Raw genomic sequence first — 16,969 nt, 5'->3', positions numbered from 1 at the left:
GGTCAGGGACCAAAAGGTTTCCCTCACATACACAGAGCACAATTTATAGTTTGCATTCAACAAAATGTCAAAGGAGGCAAGAAGTGAGCTGTCCTTCAAAAATAGCAGTAGCCACTAACCTTCTCTGGGATGTGAACGCTTTGGGAATTTTATGCCAATTATAAACCCTCCCCGCCAGGGGTGGGAGATGGGGAGGAATGCGCATATCGGCATGCACAGAACATTCTGCACACAGACCTCAGAGGTCCCCCTCAATGTCCGTGGTGGGAATGATGCCTCGAATCCCTGATGCTACGTGCTTCTCAAAGCTGGTCTTGCGGATCTGCTTCTCTGCCACTACGCCCCTGCTATTTCTGCTTTAGGAACTCTCCAGGGCCTCACGCTTACTGACTCCACGCGCAGGGCGAGGCCGGCAAAAATCAGCCTAGCCTCCGCGTTCCCAAAGCCGCCTCCGGGCCCCTGCCGCCCGGGACAGGCCCCCCCCCCTCCCACCCACCCCGGCCCCCCCGCCCCACGCGCGGCACCCGGCGCGGCCTCACCGTTTTCTTGGCGGGCTCCTTCTTGCGCTTCTTCTCCGAGCTGCTGTGGTAGGGCAGGTCGCGGCCGCGGTAGGACGGGCCCCGGGTCAGCTCGCGCTCGCTGTAGGGCGGCAGCGCGTCGTCGTCGGCGGAGTCGTCCTCGTCGTCCTCCGGCGCGGCCGCCTTGTAGGTGGAGGGCGGCGACCAGGCGTAGTAGGAGGCGCTGCGACGGCCGAGCTGCGCGCTGAGGCGGGACGGCGTCTCCAGGCTGCCGCCGCGGCTGGCGCCCTCGGGCCGCGTCTGGCGCTCCAGGCCGCCGGCGCGGGGCCCGTGCTCGTACTTGGGGGCCGTGCCCGGCGTCCGGCTCACCAGGCGCGGCAGGGGCGCGTCGTCGGGCCGCCGGCGCGGGGTGCTGGGGGCCCAGGCGCGGCCTGCGTCGCCCAGGGGCTCCCGGCTGCGGCTCCGCGGGCCGTAGTACTCCTCCGGAGAGCCGTCCGCGTAGAAGCCCCCGAGGGCGCGCGCCTCCGAGCGCTCGAAGCGGCCCCCGCCCCGCGCCTCGTGGCTGTCGCCGTCGGCCCGGCGGGAGCGCGCCCCGTACGAGTCGGCGAAGGCCGCCAGTTCGTCCATGGACACGGCCGGCACTCCCGCGGCGAAGTTCTTCCGGGACAGCATCTCCGACTTGGAGCGCTGCTGGCTGCGGGCAGAGGGCAGAGGGGATGGCGGTTAGCCGGCCCTGGCCCGCAACCGAGGTCGGCGCCGTGTGCCAGGCCGGCGGGGGGAAGGGGGGGCGGGCGGCAGGGACCCTGAGCGGGACGCAGGGGCCCGGCTGAACAGTCCTGGGCACCTCTGGCGCCTGGGAACCTCAGACAGTAAAGTGAGGGCGACCGTGGCTACCTCCGGAGTTCGTGCTAAGGATCAAAACGGAGTTGTGTGGATAAAAATACTTTGTGATTTATATGGTGCTGCAACACACAGTGGGGGCCTTGTGATCATTATTCTGTGCCTTCTGGGTGACAAGCACATGTCTCACTTCTCACACCCTGGAAGCCAGCGTGGGTGGTGTGGCTTGCGATACAAACAGTTGTGGTCCAAGGATAACCCTGTAATATTTGGTGATATACAGAGAAGCCTTTGCCTCCCTCAGAGCCCACGGCCAAGTAATCTCTGCGAGTTACCTGCAGTTGGTAAGTCTAAGAGAAAGGCTATGTCTACTGTCCTTTAAGATAAAGGACAGGTGAGTGGTGACCATGCTATTCAGTTGGGAAGAAGCCATACAAAACAGGGTACACATCTTGGCCTCCCACCCCACTGGCCAAGTGACTCTGGGTCACATCTGTACATTTCAGTTTCCCCAACTTAAAATGGGGACAAGAACAGTACCTACCTTTTAGGGTTATGAGAATCAAATACAACAGTGTAACATGTTTGGCATTTTACCTTTCACGTAACAATGATCAAAAATGATGGAAGGGCACCTGGGTGGCTCAATGGGTAAAGCATCTGCCTCTTGGTTTTGGCTCAGGTCATGATCTCATGGGTTGTGAGATGGAGCTGATGCTGGGAGTCTGCTTGAAGATTCTCTCCCTCTCCCCCTCCCCCCCCCTTGCTCTCTCTCTCTCTCTCAAATAAATAAATCTGTTTAAAAATGAGGGAGATGATGGATGGGGAATTTTTAGAGGTTATAGAAGAGAATATTATGAGAAGGGCAAGGAAATGTTAGTAAGGTTCATTAAGGAGAATAGAGGACCCATTTCAAAGGGACTTGAATGACTGTTACTACACACGGTGTCACAAGGGTTCCCTTGCTTAATAAATATGAGAAGGGGATGCTCAACAGCCCAAAGAGAGGTGTGGCAGGACAACCTAGAATGGGAGACAGAGATGCTATCAGAAAACAGCCTCAGAGCCACCCTGCCTTCCAGTCCCAGCCCCTTCACCCCCAGCACCAGAACTGCAGCCCCGGCGCAGCCATCGTCACCCCTACCTGAAGCTCTCCCGGTCCTCTTTGTTATACTCCATGGCTGAGGGCCCCCGGCTTGCCCCACTGCTGCCCCCCATGACACCTGACCAGTAGTCAGGATTGCTCTCCAAGTCCCCGGACACAGGGAACTGCTTGCTTCTCATCTGGTGGTAGGCCTGGCGAAAGTTGCTGTCCTCCTCGTGCAGGGAGCTGAGTTCAGAGATGGTGTTGTTATCTGCAGGGACAAAACCAGGCATGACAGAGCTTTCTACATACTAGGGTGGGAAGTCTGTTAAGGGCCGAGACCAAGGCTCCCTACCCAAGGCTTCAAGCCTGTTCCAGTTTGGTTGTAGACCTGAACTAACGGGGTTTGTGTTCTTAGCGCAGCAGGAACTGGCTCCATCCAGAAGCCCACTGGCTTAGAGAGAGGGAGGCTTCCTACATGCTCTGTTCTTAGAACAGAAAAACAATTGTTATTGTTCCACCTAAGGCATGTTTCCCAGAACTTGGGCTCTTTGCAGCTGGTTTCCTCCTAGGGCATCATCATCCTTGTTCCAATGTTTTTCTTCTTCTTGTATAATTCTTTGAAAGCCATGATGATCCCAGGCAGGTTGAGCCAAAAGGGGCAAAAAGAGAGAGAAGCCAGTTCACAAAAAATCTCCCTTACTGTTGACCGCATCCCAAGATGGGCCTTCAGAACCAGTACAGCCCCATGCCTTAGAGGAACCCCACTTCAGCCTCCTTCAGCTGTGCCCTTCACCACAGAGCACAGTCCACAGGGGCAAGGGGACTGCACACCTAGTATCCAATCATCCCCCTTCTGGATGCTCATCCAGGAACGTGGACTATCCTTCCCAATTCGTACCAAGTCCATTTCCAGGGCCTACAAATACTTCTTTGCCTCCCTAAAGAATATTCCAGAGTATGTGGCCATGGGTGGCTAGGACAGCTGTGTACAGGTGTGGTAAGAAAAGAGGGGCGGGCTGCACTTACGGCCTGTTGGCCTCCACTTGTACTCTTCCTACAAAGAAGGGGGGGATGGGCACAGTTTTCTTATTTCCTAAAGTGGCTTAAGTAGCATTTTGCAAAAGCACTTGTGAACAAGAATCAGTCAAGAAAGAAAAAGAAAGAGGAAGGAAGGAAGGAAGGAAGGAAGGAAGGAAGGAAGGAAGGAAGGAAAGAGAGAGAGAAAGAAAGAAAGAAACCCAACCATTTGTTTACAGAACTTTGAAATGGATTGAATATCATTTTACTTAAAAAACACATCTAGTGATTCTATTTGCAATGTAACTGGATCCATTTGTTTTCTAAAATCCTTTGGTTAGAACTTAAAAATATTATCAAAATCAACATTTACAAGGTGTAAGGTTTGGCTGTTGAGTAAAAGGTAAGCCAAGATAGGATGTGGACACCACAAATCCGTGTCTCAGGTTCCCCCCCTCTACTTCTCTTCCTTATCCCCAAGAGTTCTTGGAGGAGCACTCCCACCCACCAAGGAAAGGAAGGGCCTCCGCTCCCTCCCCCTGTTGCATAAACACAGCCTCCTTGTCCTATTTTACCAGGTCTGGGCTTCCTGGGAATGCCATTCATCTTGGACATGCAGTCAGTTGGTTTTGAATTATAATCTAATTTTTAAGCCTTTTCCTCCTCCTAACGAGAATGGACTAGTAGTAAGTGTCCATCTGAAAGGAAAATAACTCAGATACTACTGATTAATAAAATCCAGAACCTTCCTTTTCTCATGATCCCAGTGAATTCTAATCCCCTGGGAACAGTACAAAAGGGAACTTTAAAAGGCAGCAAGTGAAACTATTGGAAAATCCCATTGTTGGCTCAGAACTTTCCTTAAACTTCAGGGAATAATGGATCTTTCCCATTTCTCCACATAGTGAGGGCTATCTCAGTTTCGTGATTCATAGTGACGAACTGTCTAGGTTGTATGCTGCTCTAACATTTCTGCCATGTTGAACATAAACATCAACATCCCTGCTTCACAAACACCTAATAATGTAACTCTGGGACTAGGCAAACTTTTTCTGTGCAGGGCCAGACAGTAAATATTTTAGGCTTTGCAAGCCATACTGTTACAATTATTCAACTCTGCCATTGACAACGTATAAGTGAACTGGGCTGGCTCTGTTCCAATACAAACTATTTCCAAAAACGGCAGGTGGAACGTATTTGCCCTGGGAGCTGTAGTCTGCAAGATCACTGCACTGGGCTTCTGGACTAAAAATATTCCAAGAGCAACCCCCTACCTACAAGGGGCAAGGAAAGTGAGGATCTTACTCGCAAATCTCGCGAATTCTTGAACCTGAAATTCCCAGTTCTTACAGAATCTCGTCACAACCTGAAACCATGAGATACGTTTTACAATGAGATCTTCTAGACTATCCCATGGCCACGATCCACCCCAGGGTTTACTCTGCTCTTCAGAAAGAGAGCCTCGCAAAGTCAGGTGAACTGTATTCCCACTTAATCTCTATGCAATTATTGTAACATCAACCTGCAGGTTCCAGGAGATCTTGGTTCCAGTTCTGGCTCCGGCACCTCCAACCTGAGGGGCCAACACTAGGTACTTTCCTTCTCTGCTTCCTTTCCTCCTCTGTAAAATGGGAGAGGTGGAGTCAACCACCTCAATCTCTTCTGTTCCAACATACTAAAGTCCTCAGAGGTAGAAGGCTGTGATCTCTCAACAGAAACAGCTGCTACAGCCATGGAGCCATCCAGTTTGCTCAAAAATGTCTTGTGTAAAGAGCACAGGACTGGGAATCAGAAGAGCTGGGTTCTAGTCCCAGTCTGGTCACTCCAGCCCTCTGGGTTTCTATTTCCTCACCTGTACACTGTGAAGATCGACCTCGGCCATCGCTAAGGTCCCCTTGGGTGTTCAGATGCCATTACCTTCTGACCAGCCAGTCTCTGGAGACCATTTTAATCCAGGTAGACAGGAGACATCACCTAAATCAGGATCCATCCTTCAGTTTTAACCTCAGTTTTTAACTCTTTCTCTGAGCTGAGAGATTCACAGATTTCCTCCCTAGGCTCCTTCTGCTGGATCGCTATCTCTGTCCCCTTACAGGACTCCATGACAACACATTACAACTAACTTGTCAAGTGCAGTGACATCTGCATTCCTGACATTCCAATCTGGAGATGGTCTTTTTATAGCCGGTGCGGTGGGAGGATGCAGCAATGGATGCAGCTCAGACAGGATGAATTTAGCACTGCAAACTGGGAGGAATATGTTGTCCTTAATCTGAATAAAGCACCTCTAGTCTGGGACTGTTTCCCCAACAACTCCATCAAGCCTCTCCTCAGCTTCCACGGCGAGGAGGGTTCAGAGAGAGAGAGAGATGTTGTGACCTCACTACTGGGCCTGCCGTACCCTCCAATCATTAGCCCGTCCACGTCAGACCTGCCCCGCGCTGTCTCTCATCGTAGATGGTCATTCGGGATCCGCCCCAAGTAATGAGCTGTGTCAGCTGCAGGGTGTCCAAGGGCTGTGAGTGAAGGCTGGGGCCCTGCCACCTACAAACCCAGTAATCTAAAAGTTCTTTTGACAAGAGGGGCAGCCTCTTTGCTGGCCCCTCAATCTCTGCTGTTGGGCGTCTCAGAGGGAACATAGGCCTCTTTTTTGTAGATTCCTTGGGCAGACTTGTCCTTTTACTTTACTGAGGCCTCCATGTAGCAAGTCGGCAGCCGGACTGTTGTCCAATGGTAGGGGTTTTCACTTTGGAAAAAAAACTCACATCTTTAGTCATTATTTTGAATGTATTTTAAAGAGAGTAGTAGGGAAGGACTCTTTGAATAAAACATTTCTAAGCCCAGGACTGCCTAGGCCCAGCAATGCTGACTGCCCGGTGGTGAGAAACAGCATTAAGCCAAGGTGGTAGACACCGGGAGCCCTTTTTCTCCCTTCTGTGTACTTGGAGCTACTTTCTTCAGGACATCACCAGCACCCCTGCTAGTTCTAAGCCCTGAGAGCTCAGGGCTGCCCAAGTTTGGTAACCCCCAAATCCCCTTTAGCCACGAACTCCTGCATGATGCACAGATCACATAGAACTAACAGACGCTCACATCTGCCTCTCATCCTTCTGGCTGGATCAAACTGAGCCAGCTCCTTCTCAACGTAGTACAGGACCTTCATGGAGTCTCTCTCTTTGTCGGCTTGAATCCGGTAACCTTTGCGAACTGTTGAGAAAAGGACAGGAAGGGGAGCTGAAAAAAGCAGGAGGAGGCCTCCCTTTATTTTACCAAGTAAAACACATAGTTCTTGCTTATAACAACTCTTTTTGAAATCGCCAGAAATAATCATCTGTATTTATACTTATGGAACCATACCTGTGATCCCTTTTATCAGATGGTGCCCCTGGAATGGAGGAACAGCAGGTAAACAACAGAGTCCTATTACAGTACATTTTGGGTCATTTGTTAACTTCTGCTTCCTACTTTCTGACCTCCTGTAGCTCTACTTCAAGCTCAGCGAAGCATACTCACACTAAAAAGACAATTTTTTAGACTGAGGACACAGATGACTCTATACCATCTCAGGATCACATCTTCACTTGGTGGGAGAACATGTAAATAAAACAGACACCCAAACATCAGCGACCTTGATGAAGGTGGCCCCAAAGCCTCTAGTTTCACAGGAGATGATGCAAAAATTCCATAACAGGGTGGTGCATGGGAGCCAGTATGACAGACTATGAGATGCATTAGTGCAAAATAAGGTGCAAAATACATGGATTGCTAATTATGGTTCCATTTTATTTCTTTGACATTTCCCTTTCAGGAGAGGGAATACCATATCCTAGACATGATTAATTCAACCTGCTGCTATGTGGTTACCGGCAGGTGTTATTTTGGGGGCTTAATAAAAAACAAAACTAAAGCATGAGAGATAAGACCATCTCCTACATTCCCATCACTCATACTGTCAGGAACAAAGGCTGTTTAAGGCCCACATCGCTTAGTGTCAGTCAAGGCCAATACCAGCCCCAACCAAGGGTGATCAGACACAAGAAAGTGTAATCTTCACAAATACGAGAAACAAGAGAGAGAGAAGGACCCAGTGGAATGGGGACAGAACAAATGGTAAGAGACAGCCCCCAACGCGCCCTGCAAATGTGCTAGGTACTGTGCTAAATGCTTTACATGGACATCCGTTCCTCACCACCCCTAATGAAGTTACTATTAGCCTCAATTTATGGTTGAGAAAGTTTTGGTTCAGAGAGGTTTCATAACTTACTCAAGAATAACTGGCGGCACTGGGGCTCGAACTACGTAATCTGACTGAAACCTCTCTGGAGCCCAGAAGTAGAGGTGGTAAGGAGAGACAGGAGAGGAAGACAAGAAAGCCCCGAGTAGGAAATGCTCGTAGTTGGGCCATGGGTGGTATGATCTGAGGCACAGTCCTATCAGTCCTATCTTCTGGCCAGTCGGGACTATAACAATGGGATGGAAGCAAGCAACCCAACTCCCAACATTCTTGGTTCCCAAAGTAGGGCAAATACCATAAAGAAACCACATGGCCGCATGCGCCTCCCAAGGAGACTCGGCTTTCTGCTCTCTGGTCATGTCACCCTGGCTGCGGACAAAGTCCCGCACACAAACGATGCACATGGAAGATTAAAATACAGTACTGCACAGCACTCCGATCACAGCCCTGGCACTGAAGACTGAAAGAACGCCCCCACACCCGTTTTCAGGTGCACTGATTTTCTATATGAGAACATTCTGGGCTGTTCATATTCACCTCAAATTGTGGAATTACTTTAAAAAAATTAATGAATCTCAGCACACGCTTTTAAGTGGCACCTTCTCCTGGAGGTTAGATCCATAATCCTTATGCCGAAGCAATTATTAGTAGGAATGATTTTATTTATCAAGCTACACACTCTTCCATTTCTGCAGAGGCGTTTACAGAGTTGTACAGACAGTTCAATTAAAATGCAATTATCCCACGGAACTGCTATGTCTGTTCTGAGGCAGTTATGTCTGATGGATGAAACACAGGGCTAGGAAGTAGGGAACCAGGGGTTTGTAGGCATGCCACTGGTTTATTGAGGGACCTCAAATGATGACGTAGCAAGAACCCAGTTTTCATGTCCGTAAAGTGCAACTAATACTTCCTAACCTTTCTCTTCATGAAGAAGAGAAGACAAATATATAGAAACAAATTTAAAAAAGAAGAAGAAGAAGACAACAAAGACCAAATCATTAGAGAACTTTGAGTTCTTTGTAAGTATTAGGGGCAGCTCAAATGGCACCACATCCAAAAAGCTTTCTCTGATTCTCATAGCTAGAAAGTTCGATTTCTTCTTCCTCTCTCTCCATCTCATTTCTCTCTTATAAATCATTTACTCTGAACTTTTGTTATGACCCTCAATATATTCTAGTTTGTTCCAAATTATCTGTATAAATGTCTAATCTTCCCAAAGATGCTTGAAGGAAAAGAATTCTTTATTCTAGATCCCGGTCAAGCCCAGGACACTGCTTAGTAGGCACTTAATATATGTCTGTTTGAACTGAACGGGGCCAGTCTGGGGATGGTGGTGAAGTTCATGATTTCTTTAGAAATAGTATTTTCAGTAGAGTTTCCCTCCCTAGACTGTCAACTTCCTGAGGATAAGGACCAGTTCTCTCTGTTTATCTCTGCATCCCCAGCACTTAGCACAGAGCCTGGCACACTGTAGACACTCAAAACATTTGTGTTTGGACAAATGGATGAATGAGTGAAAGAACGAACGAACGAACGAATGAATGAATGAACGAACGAATGAAATCAGGAATAGAAACTACATTACAAGGGATTACGAAGTAAGTAAGAAGCAGCCATGTGGTTGGTTTATTGGTGGGTTTTGACCAGGAAGGGGAGGACTTGAATGGTAGCTTGAGGGAGCAGCAAGGCTTAGGCAAGTTTTGTTGTTATTGCTGATGGTTATTTTTTAAAGGAGAAGACTAGCATTTGATAGGCATTAGAGAAGGGGCCTACTCTACCTGAGCTGTGGTTCTATCTAGGTGTTTTTAATATGTGAAGCACTATTACGGTAAACCTTCAGTCATACTGAGATGGGGTGGAGGTGGGGGGTTGCTGTTATGGAACAAGGTACCAGCTCTCCCCTTGTGGCAGGAGGTGGCGGCCATTCTCAGCACCAGGTGGAAACCCCTCGGTGAACTGCAACTTGGACTAGAGCTTAGATTGTTTTCTGTGCCATTATAACAAATTATCACCCTCATTAGGAGACCGACTTGATTATGTATGCACAGGTTATCATGTCCCTGAGAAGTTACAGTAACTACTGGCAGCCTCAAGTGAGGCTCTCAGTACTGGCATTATACAGAGACTCCACGAGAATTGATACTTTCAGCCTTGACTTCTCAGTCACACCAGCTAATGTCTTCAGAAACCTAAATCCCTCCAATCTGCCACGAAGGACAGAGGCAAAGTATTGACATTTAGACTTTAGAGGTATCATCATTTGGTTTCAGGAGCTTAAAAGCTAGGCAATTCTCCCAGCAAAGAGTGTTGGGTTTGTTTGTTTGTTTGTTTAATCCGTAATTTGCTGAAGATCAGAGAACTCCGATGCAGGGTGATAATTTTAATAAGACATGTCCTAGACTACTGGCCCGACGTCCAGCACTTTTTGGAAAATGACCTCTTTCCCCCAGGGATATTACAGTTTAGGGTGGATGGATGGTTTATCTTTTTCAAGTTCTGTCCGGTCCAGGTCCTTCGGTTGGTGTGGCTCTTCATACTTCAGCTCCTCTAACTTATTAGCCTTGGCAACTTTGGTTTTAGTGGAGATGGAATACTGGGATATCCATTTTGATACCAAACTATCACTTCAAAAATTCTTATTGTTAAAGTAGTTGAGTGGATACTTTTGACCCAGTTAGCTGAAAATTGACTATTTTTCAGCTACTTTCTCCTTTCCAGCCAAATCTAACTTACACAACTCGCAAAAGAAGTCTCTAAGGCACATACCCATGGCTATCGCCTTGTTTTTCCTGTCCTATCTTAATGAGCTAAGTGAGGCTGTTTATGGATGATGGAACAGCTGCCAGATTCCACCCCCAGGGTGATCGCAGCTCCACTGTGGGAGAAGTGATGCTTAAAATTTGCATATTCTCTGTATACATACAGTAGGCATATATATAGACACACATCCTTATTAGTTTCGAAAATGACATTTCAAAACCCTACTTGCCTACTCAATTCTTTTGTAGGAAGGATGAGTGGGGGCCAGGTAGATGTGAAAATGGATTCGAGCAAGGCAAGAGAAGCAGTGGGAAGCCGAGGTAGGAGAGAGTTGCATTAATCAAGGAGGAAGATGACCGGAGCAAGGACTAGGATAGTATTATAGAGACGGAGGAAAGTAAACCGACTCAAGGTTATTTTGAGGTCGAATCTGAAGGACTTGGTGACGAACCAGATGAGGGAAGTGAGGAAGAGATCAGGGTGAGGTCCCTGCTTCTGGTGTGGGCTGCTAGGTGGACAACAGTGCCATCCACGGCGATAAGGAATGCAGGGGTTCGTCTGAAGTCCAAAAACAGCAGATTAATTCAATTTCCTAGAGTTTAAGTTTGAAATGGCTGTGAAACGTCCAGAAGGCAGCTTGATATATGGGACCGAGGAGCAGAGGAGGGGTTGGAGATCATGACTGGGACTCATGAGCATGAAGAAGATGACTGAGCCATGGGAGTAGGTTAGATTCCCCAGGGAGAGGACCTTGGACAAAACAGGAACACCAACATCCGGGGTGTGTGCCCAGGAAGGATAGCCAGCAAATAGCAGAATAGGTAGGAAAATGACCAAGTAAAGTGCTGCGGAAGGCAAAGAAAGATGAGTGGGGACACAGGTGGTAAATGCTTTCGAGAAGTCAAGGGATGTAAGAACTGAGAAGTATCCATTAGACTTAGCAATAGGGCAGTCTTCACAAGCACTGCTTTTTGGAAGTGATAGCAAGATGGAAGTTAGTTGGGAAGTTGGTGAAGGGCAGAGGAAACGGAGACATGAAGATATTCAAAACACTGAAGGAGTTTGGCTGTGAAGAGGAGAAAAGGGACAGGGAAGTAACATCAGAGGACTATGGGGGTTTTGCAAATTGTTATATTAAGCATGGTTTGAATGCTGCTAGGAAGGAGTCACTAGAGAAGGAAAGGCTGGTGATGAGAGCCAATCTTCCGACCGGATGGAGTGTGGATACTCAGTAAAAAGAGAACCTTGACAAAGATGAAGAGGCTGTAACCAGAGCAGGACAGGAGGTGACAGTCTTCTTCTATTGGAACAGAGATCTCAAATGAAGAACAGGGGAAGGAATCAGGTTGCCTCTCATCGCTCCCATTTGGTAACCTTGCCTTTTCAACTACCCAGAGGGCTCAAAAGGGTATGGTGTACAAATGTAATCTGAAAAAAAATCACTGTTGCTAGATGATTACCCTAAAATCCCTAAAATTAAAGTAGCATATAACTATAAAATAGGCTAAATTTACATCTTTTAAATCAGTGTTTCTTTACATCTCTAACATGCTTTCAAAAATAAGCTACATGAAACATTGGCTTAAGCCACCTTTTTCTTAAAGGACAAATAGCCAAATGCCATCAGTAAGTCTAGCCATGGGACCATGAGTACAGAAATGTGTCCACTGGGGGGATCATGAAGAATTCCGCCCTGACTCAATGAACCAGATAATGACACCCTGGGCCAGACTAGCTGTGTCCGACATCAGCTGTGCATCCTTCCCTTTTTCCTTGTTAAGAGAAACCTGATTTTGTTCATTTCCAAGATGGATAGTGTTCTGGCCTAAGAGATGAGCCTTGTATTAGTTCAAGCCAATCTGATATAGAAATGGGCACAAGACACAATTCTTGCCGATAAAACTGCAAGGAGAAGTCTGTTAGAAGGAGAGGGGCTTCTGGAAGAGGTTTCCTCACTCTTGAGAAAAGCAGCACAAGAAAGAAGCATATGTTTTTCTATCTCTGAACGCATTTAGTACCGGGAACTATGGCGGTCATCATAGGATCATGAGGGGAGCCAGCCCAGAAGGACAGAACAAGAGATGGAAAGGACTAGGTCCTTCAGTGGGGCCACCTGAACTGATCAATTAACCAACCCTGGAGCCATCTTTCCTTGGGATTTCTTGCTATGTGAAATAAGAAATGTTCCTATTTTTCGAGCCACTTCTTTTTTTTTTAAGATTTATTTATTTTGAGAGAGAGTGTGTGTGTGCAGGGAGGAGGGGCAAAAGCAGAGGGAAAGAGAGAATCTCAAGCAGACTAACCCGCTCCCCCCCCCCAGCTGAGTGTGGAGCCCGACATGGGGCTCGATCTCACCACCCTAAGATCGTGACCTGAGCCGAAATCAAGAGTTGGATGCTCAACCGACTGAGCCACCCAGGAGCCCCCAAACCATTTCTAATTGCAGTTGGTTAGTATGGCAGGATAGGGCCAAAATGATGGAACTACAACAAGCAGGAACTAGAAAAAGGTTGAAATCAGGAGAGAGGAAGTATTTGTCATCCTATGAATAAGAATCTTTTCATTATGAGAATCCGTTTAAAAAAAAAAAGTAAGAGGGAATGGTTTTGGTGGGAAGGAAGGATAAAAAGACTGGAGAAAGGGGAAGCTGCAAATAAAATATGAGACAAATTCCATTAATGTCCCCTGGCCCGCACCATCCTTGGGGAAATGAACTGTATTGTCTTTATCTCTCTAATTCCCTGTGCGTCCTTGATCATTAACTTTTACTTCTCAGTCTGTGACTCATTCCCAGGCTCAGACGTCAGAATTCTACTAATAGTTCCAGGGAGAGAAAAAAACACAAATACCAATTAGTCACTGAGGATATCTACTCCTTCCACGGTCAAGCACTGAGAGTTCATTCAGTGGGCAAGATACTCTTCCCTGCTCCCACTGAAAGAAGTCCAGATACCTCCAGGGGACAGATGTCTGTTTTACCAACACTACTGCCTCATCTACACCTAGGAATTTAAAAATCACCTCCTAAAGATACTTCACACACCTCTAACCTTTACTACTCTGTAATCCTGTTCAAATGCCTCCAGGAAAGCTACGTCTGAATGCCCCTCCACCCCTCTACCCCTCTGCCCTTGCCAATAACCACGAATTCATCATGCCCTAAGATAACATGGCTAATCTCCATCCAAATAAGCTCTCCTTACCAATGACTTAAGTCTGTCTATGATGTGCAGCACTAGACAACTTGGGCTCATCCTGAAGCCTCCCTTTCCTTCATTCCCTAAAGTCGTATTTTGAAGAATCTCTCAGATTTGCCTCCTCATTTCAATTCCCATGGCCTCTGTCAAGGCCCAGATGCTCTCATAGCCCCTGAATGGCTTCAGTCACATCTCAGCTCGGGATCTCTGATCCCACTCTCTTCCACTACCACTAGCCTTGTCAGCGTGTCACCTCTCCAAGAACTCAGGAACACCTTCCTGCAGTGGCTCCCGCTCACTTACGGCACCAAGCCCCAGGCTCTCCTGGGCGGGTTTCAAGGCCTACCCTAATCTGGATGAGGCTCCACCAAAGCCCTCCACTTTCTTCCGGTCCGCCAAGTTAGAGACTGTCAAACACCCACCCTGTTCTTCCAGCTCCAGGCTCCCACCATGTGTCCCTCCTGAGCACCCCCTTCTCTGTTCTATTCCTTTCTGTTCCTCTAGGCCCAGCTCAAATCCACCTCTTCCCTGAACCGTCTGTAACCGCTCCAGCTCTTTCTTCTTTGACCTCCCAGTACCACACTCTTTGTAGTATCTGACTGTCCTAATAAAAACCCAACCTCTCTCCCTGGCTGGGCCACACTGCTTCCTACGCAAACCAAGTCCTATACTTCTTAATGTTCCTCACAGTGCCTGTTACAGTCCTGAACACTAGATAGGCATGAGATAACTATTTATTAACTGGACGATCAACATTCAAGGGGTACCTTGCCTCTTTTCCTTATCACTTTAGTTATTGAGGAGCCTGGGAAGAGAGCAGGGACAGCTACATCCTGCAGTCCTTGGAAAGCCCGACATGCACTCCAGATGATATCTGATACAGCTGGAGGGATCCCATTTCTGGAATGGAGATCATCATTTTCCAAGGAAGAATCATGGAGCTGATGGTTCCTATCAGTAAGGAGCCAGAGTGGAAGCCAGAGAGGAGCATGGGGCCGGGCAGTCTGGAACTACATTTACCACTGCGGCTTCCTCCAGTGGAGTCACTTGGTGCCAGGGGAGGTGGATGCGGCTTGTCCATCAGCATGCCAGATGAGGGGGCTCCTCCCAAGGGGACAGAGGGGATGGAGTAAGGGCCGGGGACACCGGAGACAGAGGGAGGGTACCCAGCCTTTGCTGCTTTCCCTGCTTCGTACACTGTGGAGGGAGATGAAGAGCAAAAGAGATTATATTATCGTCCCACCCTCCACAACCCTCACACCAAAACTGCCTGAGGATGCGCTTAAGGGAGCGCCTGGATGTGTGCGTGCGCGCATGAGCGCGGGCATGCGTGCGTGTTCGCCTAGGCCTGAACGGATTGGTCGGAACCACTCTCCCCCACTCCCTTGGGTTCCTCCAGCTCCACCGAAAGGCGACGACGTAAGGAATTACAGTGTTTAGCAGCCGGCACCGGAGTGATGACGCAGCACTAGGAGCTGTCATGGCGGCCTCCGCAGTGACCCCCACAGCCCACTCTTGACCACACTGTCTGTAGGCTGCCTCAGTCCCTCTGGAGGAAGCCTAGCCGCAGGCCACCCGGGGCTGCTTCCAGGAGGATCCTACACCTCTTCTGGAGAGGCAAGGCAGGCAATGAGCTTGCACGTGGCTCTGCTTTGTGATCTCAAAGGCAGGGCAAATAACCTGACTCCTCCTGGAAACTGCTTTATTCCCAAGGACACTAAAGAGACATGTATGTCTTCCTCCTTCAGGATGTATTTGGTTTCTGGCAGGGCGGCCCAACTTAGTGGCTGCACAGGCTCGGTCAGTAAGACGCCACTGTGAATCCCCAAATGAGGACCAGTCCCTTGGTGGCCCATTTTGTCACGGGAATAAAGAAAACTCATCCATGGCCGGATGGTATGCAAAGGCTGCCGTCTGCACACTCTGCTTGTAAAAAGGGGAGTTCTCTGCATTTGAGAGGCATGACCAGGGAAGGTTTCCTCCAGCCTGAAGGCCTGCAAAGAAGGCAAAAGCTTTACCCACAACCTGACCATCTGGAACCTGCCCTTCCTTTCATTAGCAGTGCCGATGAGCAATGCAAATGCAGGGGTGAGTGGTGTGGATAAAAAGTACGGAGAAGTGCATTCAGGTGAGAAGGCAAACAAGAATGGCCATCTCGGGGAGCCAGGGGCCCCCAGCAGAGCAGTGAGCCTGGAACAACCAACTTTTACGGTGGAAGGGCAGGAGGTGGAGAAGAAACTCAGGGCACACAGCTGTCTGATGGAGAGGTGACCTCCCCTGTGATCACTGTGTCTCCCGCACGGGCCACTTTACTCACAGGCCTGAGGGCAGCAGCAGGAATCTGGACAACACGGGCAGCGGACGTAGCAACAGCAGCTGTGAGGGCAGCACTGGCACCAGCAGATCCCCACCAGGACGAAGAAGAGGAAGACTCCCAGGATCACCAGGCCAACAAACACCCACTCTGGAAGGACGCACAGAGAAACCCACACTGGAGGTGGCCCACCGCTGGGACAGGCACGCTCTCATCGCTGTCTCCTGTCGGAGGAGTGGGGCGGGACGGGGGACCTGGGGCAGTAAGCATCTCATGACAGGGCACAGAGCCCACCCCCCCCCCCCCCAGCTCAGGAGGAGCTCTGAGAGTGAGAAGTAGACTCAACACGGCAGGGGTATGGAGAAGAGGAAAGAAGGTTGCCTAGGGTCATACTGAGCACACGTAATGACCAGCACAAGGTGGTGGGGGAGTTTCCGGGCCCCCTCCTGGGCAAAGGGTTTACCATATCAACTGTAGTGTCAGAACAAGTATGGCACTTGTTCCAGCAGAAACACTCCTGGCGGGGGAGAGGAGGAATCTTGTTGGCTGAGCTATGAAGTGGTGGGTTCTGCGAATATGTTTCTTTTGTGGTCAAGTGATTCTTACCCATAAAAATATAAGTCCTGAGAAAAAGTTCTCCGTGTCACATGGTCTAAATCAGAACATATTCAGGTGGTCCGGGTCTTTCTTACGTATTCATCGACCTTCCCTGCTGACCAAACCCCTCCTCCCCCCCCCCCCCCCCCGTAACACCTTTCCTGTACTCAGCATCAAGGCTGAGACCAAAACCTTTTGCTTTTATCTGTGGAACAAACCCGGGCTAGAGAAAACTGGACACAAAGACTCAGGAAGAGAATATGCTGTCCGCAGGTCCCAGGAGTGGCTTGGTTGGATGGCACTCGGGCTGACCATGCTAAACAGCCAGCAGAGCCAGCTCAGACGACGGCTCAGGGCTCTGACAACCTCACCGGCTGTTTGTTAACTTCTGCTATTTTCACA

General features: G+C 48.9%; 1 protein-coding gene across 5 annotated transcripts in view; it reads right to left on the bottom strand.

Annotated features, from left to right (window-relative positions):
- Positions 1–16,969, bottom strand: part of ILDR2 (immunoglobulin like domain containing receptor 2) — a 61,223-nt gene that overhangs the window by 6,572 nt on the left and 37,682 nt on the right. For all 5 annotated transcript variants that reach the window (XR_003522983.2, XM_027610911.2, XM_027610912.2 and 2 more), the window contains 5 exons: positions 15,974–16,120; positions 14,677–14,853; positions 6,556–6,669; positions 2,503–2,713; positions 540–1,212 (listed from right to left, as the gene is read on the bottom strand). Coding sequence is in view for 4 of the 5 variants with exons in the window: in XM_027610911.2 (XP_027466712.1) it covers positions 540–1,212; positions 2,503–2,713; positions 6,556–6,669; positions 14,677–14,853; positions 15,974–16,120 (1,322 nt within the window). In the remaining variant the exon portion in view is untranslated. The remainder of the gene's footprint in view (positions 1–539; positions 1,213–2,502; positions 2,714–6,555; positions 6,670–14,676; positions 14,854–15,973; positions 16,121–16,969) is intronic.

This window comes from Zalophus californianus, chromosome 10, assembly GCF_009762305.2.
Source record: "Zalophus californianus isolate mZalCal1 chromosome 10, mZalCal1.pri.v2, whole genome shotgun sequence".
Taxonomy (NCBI): domain Eukaryota; kingdom Metazoa; phylum Chordata; class Mammalia; order Carnivora; family Otariidae; genus Zalophus; species Zalophus californianus.
This window is presented reverse-complemented; position numbering and strand designations above follow the sequence as displayed.